At 30.6% G+C, this 21,430-nt stretch overlaps 3 protein-coding genes and 1 long non-coding RNA gene across 5 annotated transcripts; 2 read left to right on the top strand and 2 right to left on the bottom strand.

The window, feature by feature from the left end:
* Positions 1 to 8,395: 8,395 nt before the first annotated feature.
* On the top strand, positions 8,396 to 11,274 carry LOC105432412 (ATPase ASNA1 homolog). Of its 2 annotated transcripts, none has more exons than XM_011647213.3 (6): positions 8,396 to 8,740; positions 9,257 to 9,465; positions 10,129 to 10,225; positions 10,361 to 10,511; positions 10,635 to 10,943; positions 11,108 to 11,274. In XM_011647213.3, the coding sequence occupies exons 1-6, from the start codon at positions 8,616 to 8,618 to the stop codon at positions 11,225 to 11,227; spliced, it is 1,011 nt and encodes a 336-aa protein (XP_011645515.1). In that variant the 5' UTR covers positions 8,396 to 8,615; the 3' UTR covers positions 11,228 to 11,274. The 2 variants fall into 2 exon arrangements, with proteins under 2 accessions (XP_011645515.1, XP_011645514.1); XM_011647212.3 differs by having other exon boundaries at positions 8,413 to 8,740; positions 10,123 to 10,225.
* Gcat (Glycine C-acetyltransferase) lies at positions 11,224 to 13,549 on the bottom strand. The gene is made up of 7 exons (XM_089071357.1): positions 13,410 to 13,549; positions 13,127 to 13,332; positions 12,733 to 13,019; positions 12,444 to 12,650; positions 12,177 to 12,369; positions 11,881 to 12,058; positions 11,224 to 11,724 (listed from the first exon to the last, which is right to left on the bottom strand). Exons 1-7 carry the CDS (start codon positions 13,441 to 13,443, stop codon positions 11,570 to 11,572), a joined length of 1,260 nt encoding a protein of 419 aa, XP_088927483.1. The 5' UTR covers positions 13,444 to 13,549; the 3' UTR covers positions 11,224 to 11,569.
* Positions 13,550 to 14,904: 1,355 nt separating this feature from the next.
* LOC105432410 (BOS complex subunit NCLN) lies at positions 14,905 to 17,848 on the bottom strand. Its single transcript, XM_011647210.3, has 7 exons — positions 17,529 to 17,848; positions 17,261 to 17,448; positions 16,795 to 17,124; positions 16,509 to 16,718; positions 16,026 to 16,430; positions 15,436 to 15,656; positions 14,905 to 15,333 (listed from the first exon to the last, which is right to left on the bottom strand). The coding sequence occupies exons 1-7, from the start codon at positions 17,701 to 17,703 to the stop codon at positions 15,195 to 15,197; spliced, it is 1,668 nt and encodes a 555-aa protein (XP_011645512.1). The 5' UTR covers positions 17,704 to 17,848; the 3' UTR covers positions 14,905 to 15,194.
* A 269-nt stretch (positions 17,849 to 18,117) lies between these two features.
* LOC148937980 (uncharacterized) lies at positions 18,118 to 20,137 on the top strand. The gene is made up of 2 exons (XR_016138047.1): positions 18,118 to 19,653; positions 19,740 to 20,137. It is a non-coding gene; the product is annotated as an uncharacterized LOC148937980 (long non-coding RNA).
* The last annotated feature ends 1,293 nt before the right edge of the window (positions 20,138 to 21,430 follow it).

Consider the following 21,430-nt stretch of genomic DNA (forward strand, 5'->3'; position numbering starts at 1 on the left):
TATCATTTTCCAATTTTTGAAATTGAAAACAGATAAAAGATTAATTTTAATCTTGATTCAATTGTTTGTTATTTTCTTTTAGTTTCTAAAAGATGAAAAATAAATTAAACTGAAATTGAAGTTTATCTGCATAAGTAGAAAAAAATGAAACGTAAACTGGAATAAATACCAGAGAGAAGCCTGAGAGCGGACATGTCCGCGATTTAGCTGTAATTTTATTTTGAAGCGCCTCTATGTCCATAAAAATGTGGACATTGAACTACATAACCAATGTCCACATAACCATGATCCTGTTGGTAATGTCCACGATTGCATGGTTCTCATTCGTGCTAATGTCCACGATTTTGTGGTTTTGTTCCGTGCTATATGCAAGAGTGACAATTAGTTAGATAAAGAGGGACGATCAATCTCTCTCCGTCCTTGTCTCACAAAATCGGAAATGTATCGTATTGATTATTTATCATAATTCTAACAAATCTGGTTAGTTTTAGCAAACTTCTATGCTATAATTTCTTTTGCGTTTTTACTGATCAATTTATAGAGGCCCTCCACTACCCCCGCCATTTTCACTTCTTGGCGGTCCTCTTTTCTTTATATGCATATTTAAAATTTTCTTATATTTATTATTTTTTATACAATATAAAAAAATTATTACAATATAAAATATAATTTAATAATATTCAATAAAAATACAATAAAAATACAAAAGTTTAATACGAAAAAAAGAAACATTATAACACAACACAATAATATTTCATAATACAACATAATATATCATAAAATAATAATTTGTATTGTTCGGTAACAAAAATTGTTATTGTTCAGTCGGAATATTTATCGAATAAAATCTGAATTTGTGAAGATCCTCCACCATTCCCACCAATTTTGATTGGCGGTCTTCTTTTTTTGCATACATGTTTTAATTTATTTTAATATTTATTAATTATAGACAATTAACAATTTTGGTACCAAACTAAAATACAAAGTTACAAAGTTATACATTTTTAATGTATTATTTACAATTAAAGAAATCAATATAATAAATCGAGAATATATTTAAAGAACAGAATATAATAGGTAGATTTATATGTATATATATATATATATATATATATATATATATGTCACAAAGTTAAATTCAGAAAAGAAAATTATTAAGCGTTTAAAATATCAATCGAATGTTATTTATTATATTTTGTTCTTTTCACAATTAATAGTTTGAACAAATGTACAAATTTTTAAATTATTAAATTAAATAAATTCTTAAACTGTTACCCTACCTACCCGAATTTTTTAATATCCTTATCTATCCGTATTATTTTTAATTAACATTTATTAATTTTTTATAATTACATTTAAATATAATTATATAATATAATTATATAAAAAACATAATAAATATAATTCTATGATGAATTTATTTAAATAAAATTAAATAAATTCATCATAGAATTATTAATTTTTAAACTATAATATTTCCTTATTTGTTTTAATTCTTTCCCACCCGAATTCTTACCCACCCGAATTTAAATACATAGAGCTATAGCTAGTACTATAGTATTATCTATAGATAGTATTACAATACTATTTATAGATAATATAGTACTATCTGTAGTGCAGATACAGAGAACACTCTATCATTCCCCCCCAATTACGTGCAATCGCACGTATAAAAATCTTACTAAGTACTTACTTATTTTTTGTTATTATTTATATATATATATATATATATATATATATATATATATATATATATATAACTAACCTTATGTGATTCTTCAGGCCAGATTAGACCTATCTTTCGTTGCTCCTGGCCACGTTGCTCCATCGTTGACTTGGCCACATAGCCAGAAGTAAGGAAGGAGATACTTCCTTCAATTACCGATTAATTATGTCGGTAGATTCTTTATTCGACGCGCGCACGACGGTCAATCGTGTTGATCGCGAGGGCCATTCAACATTAATAAAATTTGAAATTTGTGATTAAAATCTTATTTAAATTTACATAAAATTTTGGAAGCTAATTTAATACCGCGTTTTCATAGCATGCGTAATTAGTCTTTAATAATAAGTTCTTTAAAATAAAGAAACTCGATTACATTTGATAAAAAGAATTTAAGAAAATTGAATAATAAAAATAAAAACGACTGTAATCTATATAATTAATATATATTCAAAAAAATATATTCAATGAAAAGAAAAATCTAAGGCCCATATAAATCGTCCGTATTATTCGCGATCGATATTGTTTATTTAAATCTCACCACACAGAGAGAATGATTTCTTTAGATTTAATAAATTTTATTAGATTCAAAGATATTTATTTTTTAAATAGTCAATTTTTTAAATAGTCAATCAATTATTAATTCTACAAATTCGATTATTCGATTTTTTAAATAATAAATGGCTTCATTTCAAATAAAATATTTATTTAATAAATTGTTTGCAAAATAATAATGCACTCTTTATTTATGTTTTAACAATATTAAAGAATCTCTTTATTGAAACAATATTTAATCTAGCCAAACAAAGTATTATTTAGTTCAAAAATAAATTTTATTTCTTTTAAATAATGATGTTTTTTTTCTATTAAACAACATAGTATATTCTAACGAAACAACAAAACTTTTAATTTAACAAATTGAATTTTAATACAAAATTATGTTGTTTAAGTTAAATAAATTCAAACAAACAGAAATCTAAATTGTTAAATCTAAAGAAATCTTTTTCTCAGTGCTTGAATCAGGTGAGAACGACATAAAAAATTCAAAATAAATGACGTGAGATTCGAGCGAGATAATTATAAATAAATAAATATTTCTATAAATTAATTAATATTTCTAAAATAATAAATTAATATTTCTCGCATAATCAGTATGCCAATATTACATAAATTGTTATGATATAAATTTTAAAAGCTAGATATTGTATCTACATAATTCATCAAATATAATAACATGAATAATAATAAAGACATAATATAAATAAAAAAATATATTAAGAATACTTGTATTAAATTAGAATTTAAATTAAAAATAAACTTTCAAAGTTTTCAATACAAAATAATATATTTTAATGTATTTTAAATAAAAATAAATTAATAATTTATAATTATCAATTTAGATTCCGCGAGACAAAATATTTATTGAATCTCACGTCATATTAAATTTGGCTTTAACTTATGTAAAGCCAAGTTATTAATTATATAGATGGATAGGTTAAACGTGATTAGGATTAAATTGGCACGCTTGTTGTATAATTTGTTATGTTAATGTTTGCTAAACATTTACTTACGTTTATAATATACATTATTAAAAAATTTCTGAATTTCATACATATATATCTCTTTCATGTACCGATTTAAATATTTAATCTTGATATTAAAATAGGGAAGAGGAAAGATGGATAATAAATAAAAAATACATAGTATGTTCATTTATATTCTTATTTCATATAAATATAAACTATGACTCTCTTTTCATTCCAACCCTCACGACACATGCCTAAATGTCAATAGACACTAGCACGACGCGGTTTCCAGGCCGTTAGAACTCACGGGTCCAAACAACAAACGCCAGCCCGGCGCACTGGACTTCGTAAAGCCAGGACACCTGACAAACCTTCTCTGCAAGGGCACGTTTCCTCCGGAAGGCGAGAGTACATGTCTACTCTCAGACTACTTTAAGCCTCCATTGGGCAGCTTGCAGTATAGACGCAATAGAGATTTCCCGAAGGTCTCGTACGCCTAGAATGTGGGCTCAGGATAGATCGGAGGACCGTGACCTCCAGTTAATCCCTGCCCCGACTGGGTTGTTGGTCTAATGTGCTCAGTCTAGGATAGTCCTAGACACAATGCCTAATCGATTCAGACAGTGCCGATCGGACCTCAAAGATTACTATTTTTTAAACCATAGTAATCCAATCCAACAGAGAGTCATAGTTATATTTATATTTTATATTTCTATTTATATTTTTTCATTTAATATAAGAAATATATATTATAAAAATATTTAAAATGAAAATTTAATACTTTTAAAGAATACTAATTAAATTTCTTTTACGTGATTTTATGCCATTTCAATTGTTAACTATTTATTTCGAAAAAATGATGAACTTATTTAATGAACTTAATAAATTCTACATATTAATTTTATAGATTAATAAATTCCATATATTTTAAAAAAATATTCAATTAATTAAATTTTATTATTTTAAAAATATCTATTATTTTATATCTATTACTTTGATACATAAGTATTTAATTTCTTAAAACAATTAAATTATTTTACTTATTTTAATATATTATTTTCTTGCGAGATTGTCTGATAATTTTTAGCAATTAATACATTGCAAATGAATTCTCGCAAATGAAATATGGAAAACAATATAAAGTAATAAAATCGATACAAAAGACTCTATTTGTGTTTGTGCATTATACAAGTGCATTATAATAAATCAATCATACCAAGATTAAATATATTATCCTAAACTATTTAAATCTATCCATTTTAGGACAACAAATTTATGAAAATATACCCAACTGCAAAACTTTAATAATAAATACATAAAAATAATTTAATATAAGTTTCATAGATTTGTTACCCCAGTATAAAAAAATTTATCACTCACCGACCCGATGCGCAACAGCGGAGTTAATCTGCAACATAGCTACGATGTTTCTGTAACATACAAAGAAAATATTCAAATTATATTAGCGTTCGAAATATATAATAGATATTTTAAAATTTTTTACGTATATCGAATCTATTTGTTTTTCAATTAGATATTTAATGAAATATCTAATTTATTAATTATTTTATAAAAATAATAATTAATAAATAATTTTCAAAAAAGATCTTTATAAATAAAAATAAATAAATTATAGAAATAAATTCATATTAAATTTTAAATTATTTTTCTTTCCCAAACTATAAATTTTAAAAGATTGAAATTCAGTGATTCAAATAAGTAAAAAAAGAAATAATTTCATCTTGATAAAAAATGTATACTTACCGCAAGGTTGCTCCGCCGATGCCCGATGCCTCTCCTAAGCCTCCTCCTCCTCTCAAGGTGTCGAGTCGTCGGATGTCCTCGCAGCACAGGACACTCGCGAAAAACACTCGCGAATTATTATAATCGCGTGCGGACTAACTTTCGATAAAAGTCTTTCGCGCGATACTTGGCACTCCGCGTTTAGCTGCCCGTGAAAATATCAAGTTCTATCGGTCCAGTCAGCACCCGAGTCGGTGAGCTTTTCGGGACACACGGTAACTCTTCAAGCAAAGGCTAAGACCGAAGCGGAAGAAGACGAATCGACTGACTTGAATCCGACGTCTCTTGTTTCTTAGAAATCACGTCTAAAATTGACTCAATCATCGCATAGCCAACGGTTCAGGTCGAATCACCAGAGCGGATACCATACACGTGATATCAAAAGTCACCCGGGCTATCGAGAAGGCTGGTAGATGTGACGAGAGAGAAGGTACCCACCGCCGATGCCTAACAATTTAGACAATCGGACAACTGGGATCCAGCCTCTCGACACACGCAATAACCGCCCGAACTAAGCTCTGATCGAGTCAGATTAAACGCGATTTGTTTAGGAAGAAGAAGGGTAAGGTATTAAGGAAGGGAAAATAAAGGTCTTTGGCGATTAAATAATCGCACGCGCCACATAGGGAGTCCTTTCACGACTCGTGGCAATGCTGTGTCGAAAATGAGAAATAGTCCGCGCGCTCCAGACTAATACGCGCTTATATAATCGCGTATATCAGTGCGTGAAACGCACGCGCCACATAGGAGCCCTTTCACGACTCGTGGCAATGCTGTGTCGAAAATAAGAAATCAAGAGAATAAGCGACGAAAACAAGTCAGCCGATTGAAATCTTACCGATTGGGACCGAACCACTTGTCGAGGACAGAGCGTGTTCTCAATCAGCCGTTTAATGCAGGTTGCAACTGTGCGAAACACAACACGTCAAGCGGTAGCGAGTGCGTGTAACATTCACAGCCGGCATCACCAGTGCCGCGGCGCACATGGCGTGAAGACGTAGCCGACTACGCCTCAATGAGATCCCGCGCTTCCTGCACCCCTTGACAGTGCGACTCGACCGGCTCGAACTATGATATTTCTCAAACGAGCCCTCGCAAAGCGAGGAAAAGTCTCTTAGTCCGATCACTCTTACGGCACTCTCGAAGCAAACGCGCGACGCGACGAACTGGCTGCAGTTCGTTTATTCACAATTAAATTTAGCGACGGAATGTCGATGAAAAACCGACTATTAATACGTCAAACGCATTAATTAAATTTGCCACATAAGAGCCATTTCACGACTCGTGGCTATGCTATGTTAATATATTATTAATAACAATAATATTATTTAACGTTAATATTAATGTTACTAATAACAGTGCAACGGGTACTGGTTAGCTTCTTCGTCTTTGGGATACATACTTAAGTAGCACAAGTTAATCGGCAAACTATTTCGCCGATTAATAGTACTGCTTAAATAATCCCTCGGAATACTAAGCCCCTCTGCCACGTCAAGGCCGTACCCATTAGAGGGGTATTATTTAATAAAAAGTTATGAATTTCAAAGGAATAAGTCGCGAAATATATATATATATATATAATCTTGTGTAGAGTTCTCATTTCGGTACGCTTACGAATCGTGAATATCAGTTAAGCATTTATTATTACACAAGATATTTTATTTCATAAGATATAACAACGTTTAGTTTAAAGAAATGCGAAGAAATACGGAACGACGCGCACCGCGACTTGTCTGTACGAACGCCGGTGAATGAATGGTAGCACGTCAATCACTTATAAACACGACTCGCCGTACGTACACAATGAAGTACGCTACGCGCTGCGTAAACATCTCTCAAGTCTGCCCCATCAATGACTACGACGAAATAGTTCACAATATTACAAATAATATCTAACTTATACGAAACTACATCTCAGTAACCGAACATTAAATAATGTGTCTATATATTTCATTAGAGAGTATTGTTTCGATATGCTTGTTAATCATTAATCTGACAGTTCATTCACTCATTTAAATCAGCAGTGAAATGTTGATTAAAAATCGACGACAATTGCGTATATTATTAATAATATCCAACGATAATATTAATGTTATTAATAATATATATTAATAACACACGAAATAGTCGATTCACAAGCATATCGCGAAACGATATTCTCTAATGAAATATCTAGATACATAATTTAATGTTCGATTATTAAAAACTATATAATATTTCGTAAGTTAGATATTATTTGTAATATTGTTGAATTATTAATAATGGTGCAATGGGTACCGTTGGTTTCTTCGTCTTTGGGGTACGAAACCTTTCGGAATACTCAGCCCCTCCGCCACGTCAAGGCCGTACTCATCGGGGGGGGGGGGTTATCATTTACAAAAAGTCATAAATTTTAAAGAAATAAGTCGCGCGATATATCCGCATATATTTATTAAAAAGATATTGTTTCGAAACGTTTGAATGATACGTTTCGATACGTTATGAATAGTTAATGAATTGTTGATAAGCATTTACTAATATATTCATACGGCAACGTTTGGTATTATTTAACAATGAAAGAATATGAAGAAACGCGGAGCGATACGCGCCGCTACCTGTTCGTACGAACGCCGGATAAAGAATGATAACACTTGGAGCGCTCGTAAACACGGCACGCGATCGTAAACACGACGCGCGATCGTAAACACGGCGCGCGTTGCGCGCCGTACATACCATGCACATGTAAACAGTTTTGAAGGCTGCGATATCTACAACGTGTGTCAAACGAAATATTTAACAATATTACGAATAATATCTAACTAATACAAGGCTCTACAACGTCTTTTAATAACTCAACATTAAATGCTGTAATCGTTACGTTTTAAATGCCTTCTGAATAATCTATTATCGTGTAGTTACTTGTTTGTTTAATAGACTAATTATTTATTAAAATTAGATATATAGACATCTTACATATCTTGTGTGTTACAATAAATAATTGTTACAATAAACTAGTTATTGCTATATGTACATATTACAAAATATGTATGCAAATATAGTGTGCGAATATATATCAATATTCTTCAATTATCCTCGGGGCCCCGGGATCCTATTAGTGGACACGAAAATTTGTCGGTCTTTAATAGTAACTCGTCGGTGATAGCTGGAAACAAAACCACAAAATCTTGGACATAGCACGAATGAAAATCACGCAATCGTGGACATTATCTACAGGATCATGGATATTAGTTACGTAGTTGAATGTCCACGTTTTTATGGACATAGAGGCGCTTCAAAATAAAGTTACAGCTGAATCGCGTGCATGTCCGCTCTCAAGCTTCTCTCTGTAAATACACTCGCGTTTTAGAGAAAGAGAGAGAGAAAATAATCAAAGTGCAGAAGGTGTAATCACGAAATCTTGGCATTTAACGACGCGCCACGTTGTGCGCGAAGCTTTAGTTTTCTCGAGCTCGTGCGCGCTTTTTGCATTTCATCTGATATACACGAGTACACGCTGACGCGACGTTAATTCAGAGTTATGCACTAAATTTTATTCGTGATTTCCGTACTATCACCGCTGACAGATGAGTGCTACCGAGAACCAGGCGATGGAGGAGTACGAGCCTTCCATCAGGAATGTGATCGAGCAACGTTCCTTACGATGGATATTCGTGGGCGGCAAAGGCGGAGTCGGGAAGACGACTTGCAGGTACACATAACCTGGAAATCATCCTGTCAGTGATAATCTCGTTGAATCAGCTTGAAATGAATATATAATCTCATCATATCGGAGCAACGTATCAACTGGAGCCTTACCTTTTGTGTGCGATCGCGTCCATTAATTTTCGCTATTTTACTTTATTCTCTGAAATCGTGTCATTGCACTCAATAAAATTATTATTATTATTATATGATATTTGTATAAAAAATATCTTATATAACTTTTTTATTTAAATATTATATCTATTATTATAAATTCTATATATTTACTATCACATAACTATTTTTTAATATGACAAAAAAATCTAAATTTCCATAAAAGTATAAAAATGCTCTAATGAATTAGATTTTCCTTTGAATATATCAAACTTGTTTATATTTAAAAATTTTTTTCTCGAAATAAAATAGTGAATTATAAATAAAAATAATTCTTATGTCATATATCCTCTGTTATTCCATCTAAATAAAAAGATTAGATTAAAATTGATACAAATTTGTTTTACAGTTGTTCCCTTGCAGTACAATTGTCCAAAGTCAGGGAGAGTGTACTTATAATATCCACAGATCCTGCACATAATATCTCTGATGCATTTGATCAGAAATTTAGTAAGGTACCTACCAAAGTGAAAGGTTTTGACAATCTGTTTGCAATGGAAATCGATCCAAATGTTGGAATTACAGAATTACCAGAGGAATACTTTGACAGCGAAGCAGGTTTGTTTTTAAAATATTTTTATTTCTGTCCATCTGTGTAAATATGCTTTAGATAAAAAAGTTATCCAAGAACTATTAAAATAATAAAAATACACAAAATATTTAATAATAATAACCATTGCAGTAACAATGTGATACATTTAAGGCTTCTGTTGGCTCATTGTAGCCATCTTGAATGTTAATATCAGAAGGAAAACATAAAAATTTTCACAAAATATATCAAAATAGAATGTATCTTGATCAAATAACATTTGTAATCGTTAGAACAAACTTTTAAAATATAAAAACTATCTTTTACTTCGATAATCAATAAATAATAGAATATAATTGAATCATGATTCTGTTCTTAATTAGATAAAAGGAACAAAAAGATAATTCTTGATATATTTTACAAGTCTGTCCTATCAATTACAAACGTCGAAAATATTTTGTTTTATCGAAAAATATTTTTGTTTTAATGTATTTTGCAAGAATTTTCATCGTATGTTTTCTTGCTTCTGATATAATTCAAAATGGCTGCAATGAGTCAGCAGAAGCCTTAGAGCATAGAAATAATATTATATTATGTTATATTACAGAGTTACCTCAAAAAAATCTTTTCTATTATCTTTTTATATATAATTATAGACATTAGACATATTTTATACATATTTTTAGTTTCAGGAGGAGAAGCAATGAGATTGAGCAAAAATGTTATGCAAGAAATTGTTGGTGCATTTCCTGGCATAGATGAAGCAATGAGCTATGCCGAAGTTATGAAGTAAATTCACAATTTTTATATCTTCTCATCTTTGTAAAACATTGATATGATAATTTCTTTTTGTGATAGATTAAAACTACATCTAAAGTCTTCTATCCTTTATTACTCTTTTTTTATTTTATATATTTATTTTAGGCTTGTAAAAGGAATGAATTTCTCTGTTGTGGTATTTGATACTGCACCCACTGGACATACACTAAGGCTACTATCATTTCCGCAAGTAGTTGAAAAGGGATTGGGAAAGCTAATGCGTTTAAAAATGAAGATTAGTCCCTTTATCACACAGGTTAGAATTAACTTTTATTTAAATTAAGATATGTATATATTAAAATTAATACATGTTAAGTATATCACATAAATATATCTTTTTAAGAATTATCCAAGTTGAAAAAAGATTTTTCTATTATAGATAAGTTCATTACTGGGATTAACGGATTTCAATGTGGATACATTTTCTAATAAAATGGAAGAAATGCTTGCTGTCATTCGGCAAGTCAACGAACAATTCAGAAATCCCGATCAGACAACTTTTATATGTGTTTGCATAGCAGAATTTTTGTCACTGTATGAGACAGAACGACTTGTACAAGAATTAACAAAATATGGTATTGATACGCATAATATTATAGTGAACCAACTATTATTCCTGAAGGAAGGAGATAGTCCTTGTCGGCTGTGTCTTGCAAGGCATAAAATTCAAGATAAATATTTAGATCAGGTAATTGGATTTAACTAAATATTATTATAATTTGCAGTTTTCTTAAGATATCTATTATAATATTTTATTTTAAAACAAATTATATCATTATATATATATTCAAAATGCAAAAATGAAAAAAAAACAAGACAATTTTGAAAAATAAATGCATTTTTTCTTTTAAGATATTGGATCTTTATGAAGAGTTTCATGTCACACAACTTCCATTACTAGAAAGGGAAGTACGCGGAGTTCAACAGGTCAGGGAATTTTCGGAAAATCTCGTTAAACCGTACAAACCTTAGCATCTATGTAATTAATGTTTAATAACAATATAATACTTTACATTTAATTCAAAGTTTTATACACTTGCAACCTTGCGCGTTGGAAATTTGTATAAAAAAGATACACCTTTAATACTGCTCGATTAAGATATTTGTTAATGCACGTTAATAAATTCAACATAAATGCTACATTCGCATGCATTATATACTTGCAATATTTAATTTATACAAAAAAATCAGATAATAAATATAGAATTAATTATAATTTAAATATAGAATTAATTATAATTTATACATATAATGAAATGGAATGCATGAGAATCATTTATTTGATATTTTTTTGTTGTTTGGATATATATTTTATTAAATTACCGCAAGTTCTTTTCCAATTTGTATGAAAGCATTCACGGCATGATCTATATCCTCAGCCAAATGCGCGGCGCTAATCTGAACACGTATTCTTGCTTTATCTTTTGGTACTACAGGATAGCTGAATCCGATAACGTAAATTCCTTTTTCTGCAAGAAACATTCTTGTACAATGCGACAGAACAAGTCGTAAAACTTTGAAAACATGATATGCTACTGTATATTTTATCATTAATATTTTATTTCTTTAGTTTTTATAATTATTTATAAAAAAAAATATATATATATATATATATATATACGTACCCATCATTTTATCTGCAAACGTCGTTGCTAATTTTGCATCACCTAACATAACAGGACAGATAGGATGATTATCGCCACTAATAACGAAGCCAGCCTTAGTCATCGCATTTCTAAAATGTTCTGTATTGTCTGCTAAACGATCTAAAAACTTTGTATTGTTCGTAATAAGATCCATTACCTATTAGTAACATTCAAAATATACAAGTTAGTAGAAGAAGTAATAATTTTCTTTCTTGTTTTTAAACACTGTTTACTTTTATTAGAGAATTACATATAACAATTGTAATATATTTTACCTTAATTGCTGATGCAACTACAGGTGGAGGTACTGAATTTGAGAACAGATATGGTCTACTTCTCTGCCTTAATAAACTTACAATCTCTTTTTTGCTAGTTGTATAACCACCTGAAGCCCCTCCAAGAGCTTTCCCTAGTGTGGAGTTAATGATGTCGATATCTCCTAGATGATCAAAGTATTCCTCTGTACCCCTAAATTAGAATTAGAAGTCAAATGAATTTAAATAGAGGAGTAATATAGGATTTTATAAGATCAAATACAAGACCTGCCAGTTCTGCCAAAAAAACCAGTAGCGTGACAATCGTCTACGAATGTGAGAGCATCATATTTTTTGGCAAGCTCAATGATTTTAGATAAGGGCGCAACGGTACCGTCCATAGAAAATACTCCGTCGGTTGCAATAAGGCGTAAACGTGCAGACTTACTTTCTTGAAGCTTATTTTCCAAATCTGTCATATCTCTATGCTTGTACCTTGATATTACGAAGACGGAAAAAATCAATAAATCAGAAAATAAATGAAAATTTTGCTTACCAATTCTAGAACAAAAGTTACCTATATTTTTTCGCTTTGCACAATCGTATCCCGTCGATAATAGACGCATGATTTAGTTCATCACTCAATATCGCATCATCGGCAGTTAATAGAGTTTCAAAGATACCAGCGTTTGCGTCGAAGCAAGATCCATAAAGTATCGTATCCTCCCTGCCATGAAACTTGGCAATCTTCTTTTCTAGTTCAACGTGTATCTCCTGCGTTCCGCATATAAATCTTACAGAACTTAAACCCGCACCATATTTATCTAGTGCAATCTTTGCTGCGTTAATGATATCCTTGTTATCCTGTGTTTAAAAAAAATCTCATCGTTAATTACTGCAATTCTTATAAACATGTGACATTGTATATTTGCTGATAGTGTATTAATATTTATTCATTATTCTTGTCTTACCGCTAAACCTAGATAATTATTAGCACAAAAATTGAGTGCCTTCTTCCCATTTGATAATGCGATCTTTGTTCGTTGAGGCGAGGCAATTATACGCTCGTTTTTCCATGTGCCAGCTTTGACTATAGCTGCTAATTCAGGCTGGATGCAAGCAACTAAGGAACTCGTAGTCCGGCTGACATTCCATCTGATATCTTGAAGTTTGGAAACTATATGAAAAAGATTAAGTTACACAGTTATTTCGGACGATGTTACCTTGCGAATATTATACACAAAATAAACGCACTTCTAAAATTTTTATACATATTACGTGCAATCATGTAATTTTGGATCTGGATGATAGATAACTGATTTGAAGATCGACATACAGCGTAGAAATAGTTGTCAAACCGGTTTTATTATCGGAGATGTAGTGGCACACCCTTGTCGCGCCAATCAGATCTTAGAACGTTTGTTATGCAATTCTGTTTATTCCACTAAACATATCCGCAAAACATATTTACGATACAAATTAATGATCCGACTGCTTTTTAATAATTTTCTATAAATGTATACATCAATCATGGCACAAAAATGAAAAATATAAAAAAAAAAACGCATTCAGCATCTTCAATTTTATTAAACAACAAAATTTCTTTAGATACTTCTTAATATTATGGAATTGCATCTTCTAAGAAGTGTACGAAATCTTCATTGATTTAAATTCTACTTTTTTATTTCTTAAAAATGACATCCCAAAAGTTATAACTTTTCAGTTATATTTTTCTTATGTGTCATTGACGTATTAACAAGATATTTAAAAATTTAAGAACAAATTTATTTTCAATTTATATATTTCCTCCTATCTAGTCTGAAATAATTTTATCATAAATTTCTTAATTTTCTTCCATATCTATATATATTCTTGTTCATTCATCATAATCTATAGTAATATATAAGTACTTCACTTTTTATGTTTAACATACAGCATATATTCTAATTTTTATAATCGTACTGATTATAAACGATTTTGGTCAAAATATGATTTATATTTATTACAATAAAAATAATAAATTATTGTCGCAATTAATTCAAATAAATTAATTCCATTATAAGAATTTAAAAATAGATTAAGAAGCTAAAAATTTTATTTCTATAAAATAATTTAACCAAAAAGCATGCTTTGTATTAAAATAAATTCCATATAAAGAAAATTGCTATATTTTTTTCTATCCTTCTCGAATACTATTACAGTTAAAATTTATTAAAATTTGCTGAGAGAGAACCTATAACTTGAGACTTTCTTCTTGATTGTATCTACACACACATATATATATATATCTTTATTATTTTTTATTTTTGTGTAAATACTTATATAAAAAAAAGTTAAATATGAGAGATTTGAATTTTTCTTCATTCTTAAAACAAATAATTGAGTTTATTTGTAGTCTATGTCTTAAAATGTTAAAATTAATGACATTATCACTTCTAGAGATCTTTAATAAATACAAACTTTTAAAGTATCTATTATTAGATATAGTATTATTAGATTTTAACTTTTCATGTTTTCACATAATAAAATCACACATAAAAAATATTTATTTATATAATTTCAATCTTTGTATTGCTTGTATTCTAATATTTCACTATTTGGTCGATCATAATTTGGTCTTTATTATCACCCTTTATATATGGGAATTGATTTAAAAAGAGAATATTTAATTACAAAAAAATCCTATTCTTTTTCTTCAATGTTCTAAATGTTATTATTGGAAGAGGTTAATAAAAAAAGAGGATAGTGATATTGTTGAGTATTACAAATGCGTAATCTCTATGGTTATTTTATAATTAAAACTTTGTGAAATAAATATATATATATACACACACACACACACAAAACATGTATACTTGAATTTAATTTGCTTTTGGCAAATACCTAAATATGCATCAGTACATATTATTTTTGGAGTATACTTACAGTATTTCAGAGGAAATATGTTATTTAAGAACTAGTCAACTTTCTTATAATATAGATCGATTGTTTAACATTACTGAAAATCAATTAAAAAACGCAAAAAATAGGAAACAAGATTCATGTTGTCTTGCTCTTTGTCGAAAGTCTCGTTGCCAGGGAGTAAGCATGTGGAAAATTGTGCACAATCATGTACAATATCCCCAAGTACAAAATTATGCCGATAGTAAGGAAGAGATCAAATACAGCAGGCTTTACACTGCAATAAAATCAAAATCATTACATATAATAGAGCCAAACATTATGTAATGTATCGCAATATATGCATATATATACAAAAACAAAATACTATATACTTTACCTATATACATTCAGAGTTGCTTTTGTCACATCATAGAATACAAATTCCGGATCTTGTTTATCAGGAGTATGAAGAGTAATTTTCACATCCCCCAAATACCTTGCCATTGCTTCTTTCAAAGTACCAACCAATAAATTTTGTTTATCCGCTAATAATGAAGCTGCTCTTGGTTGAGAAGCAAAGTAATTAAACCATAAAGAAAGTGATTCCTTTGATACATCCTGTAAAGAGTTTGACAAGAGGTATAAGTTTCATAAGCATATATTGCTATGAATATTAGTAATATTTAATTATTAAATCTAAATCTATATATAATATAAATTTTCAACGATTTTCTAATATTCTATTCCAACAAGTTTTTATTTTATTAGTACTTATTATTTAATATCTTACTTTCTTACATGCATATATATTTAAAATATATAAAACGTGATGATGATTTTCTAATATTCTATTCCAACAAGTTTTTATTTTATTAGTACTTATTATTTAATATCTTACTTTCTTACATGCATATATATTTAAAATATATAAAACGTGAAAAAAGACAACAATGCTAGAAATATAAAAATTTATGGTAGTTAACTTACCAATGGACCAGCAAAGATTTGATTGGAACTCAAATTATATACATGACGTGCCAATGCTTCTGATACAATTTGAGTATGCTTATATAATCTATCTATTTGTCCTTCTCTAACGATATCTAATATAGTAGTTCTAGTCGAATTTTCATGACTTTTTAATGTAGATAAAGTAGCAGCTGGCAATCTACGAATGCTGTATCTTTCATGTTCCCAAGCTAATGTCTCTTCTGCAAGATTTATCTTTTTATGCACACCTTCAACATTGATAGTGTTCAATGATTGAGATACAGCTTTAAGCTCTTTATAAAACAAACCACCGGATGAGTTCTCCTTAGGTGGTTTTGATACATGTACATATAAATTATTGCTAGCGGAAACTGTGTCGAGGCATATCACATAAGCTGCATCCTATATTTTCAAATTCATTATATAAACTAGGAATATCAATAAAATCAATCATAAATATCAATATAATAATTGTATTACCTGTATAACAGAACCTTCAACACCATCTAATTGATCCTCCAACCATTTCTTACTACCCTGATAATTTAATTTGCCAGCTCCAGTTGCAATAAAAACAAGATTATATTGTGGTCTTGTTCGACCAGTGGAATATAAAGCAGAAAATAGTCTTGCTATTTCTAATAGCATAGCTATACCGGAAGCATTACTGTCTGCACCAAATGACAATTCCTGCAACAACATTGTATCATGATATTCAAGTGCAATTTTATGTCATAAATAATACTAAATAAACTAATAAACTTACAGGTGCTACACCAGTACTATCGTAATGTGTCACTATTGCTATGGTAGGTAATTTTTCTTCGGTACCAGTTCCAGTTAATTTGCCATGCAACGTGGCAACTTTAACATCTGTTTTAGGAAATGCTTGTCCAGTGGTTACTACCACTTGATAACCGCTGGCTGAAATTGAATTATATATGGCTTCTGCTGCAGAACCAGTCTTATCATCTGTGATAAAACCACCTGAGATATCATTTAGAATCGTTTGAAGTTCTGGATGCCACAATGCAAAATATACAGGTATCATTGTTTCAGGACCGTGCATCATAGATTCTTCCAGATTCATAATATGCTGAAAAAAATAAGCTATCACTAATTTACTTCAATTTTCAAACAAATCTCTTATTTAATAACTTTATCTTATAATAAACAATATGACAAAAACAATTTGAAATGTAATAAAATTTCTTAGTAATCCTATGACTAACTTGCTTTTCCTCTGTCGTAAGTAGATTCATCTTCTCAGGTAGAACAATTACTAATGCACCAGCCTTGCTTCTGATGGATTGGAAGACAGATGGTGTGATATCCAACGCTCTGGCGACGACGCAATGCCTGGAAGTGCTCCACCCAGTCAAGGACCTCGCCTCCAAGGAAACAGGCGCGCTTCGGCAACCTGGTCGACATATTATAATCGCGTTTCCTTAAGAATTAATTTCCAAATGAATCATCATAAATAGAACGACAATGTCTTACCATGTGGAACTCCATGCAGATCATACTGATGCATACGATACACAGGGAACTCGTGAGAGGCGGCCACCGGGTTTACCGGGGAGATTATGATAAATATCGGTAGAACTATTAACAGATAGTATGGCAAGTATCCACGGCACAGTTCGGCGAAACCGTCGCATTCCTCCAGCCACATGTTTCCACCGAGAGATTTGTACCGGTTCAAACGAAAATACGATATTCACGCAGTTTCATCAATCTAAGTTCATCGATGGACTCGTGCTCTAGCCTTTGCTCCGTGACAATGATGGCGAATCTCGGGTCAGGTTATGTTAAGTATGACTAGAAACATTCTAGAGAAATCCTGAGAGAGGTCAGAGAGCGCGCCATCCTAACCTTTTTCGTGAATCATCGAAATCCTCGTACATTAACGCCCCCAAGTTCCATTTTAACATATTGAAATTAAGTAGCCATTTTCCTTTTATTTTCCTTTTACACTGCCGATAAAATCTTATTTTGATGTACATAAGTCCATGCTACTTTCACATTTGTGGACATATTTATATAATTACGTGCGCATAATTTTTTTATTGTAGAATAAAGTAGTGATAAACATTCATATTAATATATACATTTATTTATTTTTTATTAACATGCTTATATTTATATCTACATACAATAAAGATAAAGTATGATAAATATTTTCTTATTTTTATAAAATTCTTTATATTAAATTTCTTCATATAATTATTTTATATCTTACATTTATTTGTATCCATTGTACGTACAATCTTTATTTCGAATTTTCATTTTTAAAATTTAATATTTATTCCTGCTCCTAATATTTCTTCCATTATGCGCAGAGCGAAACGAAAAGATGTTATACTTTATAATATTTAATTTTATTATACATAGATGTGAAACGTTTATGTTCGAGACAATAGTGCGTGGCCTTAGTATTTTGTTTACAATCAACAGGTATTGTATACATACGCGCGCTATCATTCAGTCGCCGACTCTCGTAGGGACGCAAAGTGTTGCGTATCGTTCCAGGTATCTTCGCGTTTTCTTTTCACAATCACAACGAAATCGCGACGAATTTTATATGACATAGAATATCGATGTATTTTACGATGTAATAAAGTTTGACTGCTCGCGCTTGATTTTGACTTTATCGAATTTATATCAAAAGCCAACTTGTTTCATTAAATAATTTCCGGGCGACGGAAATGACTCGATTCATTGATCGATGCTTATTTTTTTAAAGTATAGTAGTAATTCATGACTTTTATAAACGATAATGTCTCTGATGGATATTGTCTTGACATGACGAAAGCGTTGCGTATTCCAAAGGATTTTCTTTTAATGATTCTAATCTACAGTCTAAAGTTTAATTCAAATATCTTTAACTTGAACGTGAATTCTCTTAGAATTTGCTTTTTCACTTTGATATTCTCATCGATTTAAATATAAATCGTATATTATTTTGATATAGTTAATTTATTCGTTTAATAATTGTTTATTGTAACAAATATACATAAGATATATCTATATATTTATCTCTCAAGTAAATTATAATGAGTTTATTAAGAGTGCGTTCGTTTTGGACGCTCGTGCGTTATATTTTTATTATTCATATGTATATATAAAGGAAGATATGCTTACAGCGCGTGAATATCCAAAGAAACAGCAAATGTACGATAACCGAATATTTAGAAGGTATTTAAAATGTAATGATTATATTATTTAACGTTCCGTTATCGAAAGATAATTGTGATAACACTTCGTGAGAACGAAATTTGATTTGTAATATTGTGGAATATTTCATCGCAGCCAAACTATTCTTGTTGTAGCCTTGAATTATGTTTACGCGCCGCGATTGGTATATCATATGTTTACGCGCGCGAATAGCGCGTCACGTGTTTACGAACGCGCCACGTGCTGTCATTCACAGTCATTCGTTCGCTGGCATTCATACGGGAAGCAGTGCGCGTTGCTCCGCGTTTTTTCGCATTGTTTCAGTATTGTTTGTTAAACAATACTAAACGTTACTGTATTGTATGAATATGACAGTAAATATTTATTAATGATTAACGATGAAAAAAAGTTGAAATAGCAACTTTTCAACAAAGTATATACACATTTAGTAAGTATATACATTGCGCGACGTATTCCTTCGAAATTTATAATTACTTTTATATTACTTTTTGTAAATAATAACTCCTCCGATAGATATGACCTTAACGCGGCGGGAAGGGCTGAGTATATTCCGAAGGGTTTCGTACCTCAAAAATGAAGAAACGAACAGTACCCGTTAAAAATAATAATTGGAACATTAACTTTATTATTTGTCATATAATTTTTATAAATATATTCTCAAAATTTATAAATGTTTTCTTATAAAATCTAAAATGCATGCAAAAAATATTATAAAAAATATATACAAAGATATTTCTAACAATTATATTTAACGTTCTATATATACATTCTGCAAATAATTTATTTATGTAAAATATACTTTAAATAATAAATAATGCCTTTAATTAAAGTAATTAAGAAATTAAATGGTCAGTTTTAAATTTGTTTGTCTAAAATTCCTTGTCTTAAATGCATTATTGAATTTAAATGGATACATGCCTGTGTCGACTATTCTATCATATCAAAGTTCTCAAATATTCCGTCCGATGGCGCCTCCTTTCCATCTTGCAGCTTTGTCAAGAAAGCATTTTATTTCGATTCCGATCAAGAATAAAATATTAACAATAAAAAATAATTTTTAAAAATTTTCTAACGATAAAAAGAAACATTATTAAAGATTTATTACATTATTTAAAACAGTCAATATTTTCCATGGAAAGACTAATGATGTCTTTTTATTACATATTTTATAGTATGACATCTAATAAAATATGTTAAATAGCATATATAATGATATAAAATGTATAATTCTTTATTAATTATATATTTTTTATTATATATACAGGATTATATATTATTTATATTAAACGTTAAATTTTATTTTCTATCAAATTTATATAACAGTTAAAAGGTTATTAATATTTTTAGGTGATTAATATTTTTATATATATATATATATATATATATATATATATATATGTGTGTGTGTGTGTGTGTGTGTATGTATGTATAAAAATTACATATTATCTTTCAGAGCAGATGCTTCAAGAATTTTCGGCTCAATTAATTTTAACCATTTCAAGCTTGTATTCGTAACGGCAGAGAAGTGTATCAGATTGACATAAAGGGACTCGTGCGCATTGGATAAGAGTTTAGAGGGGGGGAGGGGCAGGGATCGTCCACTTACAGGGTCTATCAAAACGCGGTTGGTAGTACGTGGGGCACGTTGCATCCTCCGTGGACCCCCTGGCGTCCACCGACAATGCGTCGTTCAATGGCACCTAATTCGCAACAATGGCCCCAGCAGCCATATATTAATGGTCCGTAGCCGTATGTACTCGACGGCGAGCATTATATCGTCGCCCTCGAGGCTCTTGCGTTGGTATTAGAGTCCCGATAGTCCGTATACAATGTGGAAACGTTTACGTGGATCTCAACGTGTGCGCACACTTTCACACACCGCGAATGTGTGTGCATAGTGTGTGTGTGATGTGTGTGTGTGTGTGTGTGTTGTGTGCGCGTGTACATTAACGTACGCGTGTGAGTGTCGGAAGCGCAGCATCCCGGACGCGCGCGCGTCTCTCTGCAGATGCGACTCAATTTCGTGGATGACAAATCGCGCCCGTAACGCTGTCGGGCGACGATTAAAGGGCGCGGCCCCCGGAATTTAATGGCGCGTCCTGATTTCGATTAGGGTAAGAATAGACCGGTTTATGAATAATAATAATAATAATAATAACGTGCTCTTCGCGCCACGGGAAAGAGATGCGGATACCCGCTGCGGG

The sequence above is a fragment of the Pogonomyrmex barbatus genome, unplaced genomic scaffold, assembly GCF_055798465.1.
Source record: "Pogonomyrmex barbatus isolate J1 unplaced genomic scaffold, ASM5579846v1 scaffold1, whole genome shotgun sequence".
Taxonomy (NCBI): domain Eukaryota; kingdom Metazoa; phylum Arthropoda; class Insecta; order Hymenoptera; family Formicidae; genus Pogonomyrmex; species Pogonomyrmex barbatus.

Coding starts and splice junctions, on each gene's coding strand:
- LOC105432412 (XM_011647212.3), top strand. CDS start 8,616: ATGAGTGCTACCGAGAACCAGGCGATGGAGGAGTACGAGCCTTCCATC. Junction 9,466..10,122: donor ATACTTTGACAGCGAAGCAG/GTTTGTTTTTAA, acceptor ACATATTTTTAG/TTTCAGGAGGAGAAGCAATG. Junction 10,226..10,360: donor AGCTATGCCGAAGTTATGAA/GTAAATTCACAA, acceptor TATTTATTTTAG/GCTTGTAAAAGGAATGAATT.
- Gcat (XM_089071357.1), bottom strand. CDS start 13,443: ATGATTGCACGTAATATGTATAAAAATTTTAGAA. Junction 13,020..13,126: donor ATAATTATCTAGGTTTAGCG/GTAAGACAAGAA, acceptor TTTTAAACACAG/GATAACAAGGATATCATTAA. Junction 11,725..11,880: donor GTTTGCAGATAAAATGATGG/GTACGTATATAT, acceptor TGTTTCTTGCAG/AAAAAGGAATTTACGTTATC.
- LOC105432410 (XM_011647210.3), bottom strand. CDS start 17,703: ATGTGGCTGGAGGAATGCGACGGTTTCGCCGAACTGTGCCGTGGATAC. Junction 17,125..17,260: donor TTACGACAGAGGAAAAGCAA/GTTAGTCATAGG, acceptor TATTTTTTTCAG/CATATTATGAATCTGGAAGA. Junction 15,657..16,025: donor AAATCTTTGCTGGTCCATTG/GTAAGTTAACTA, acceptor AACTCTTTACAG/GATGTATCAAAGGAATCACT.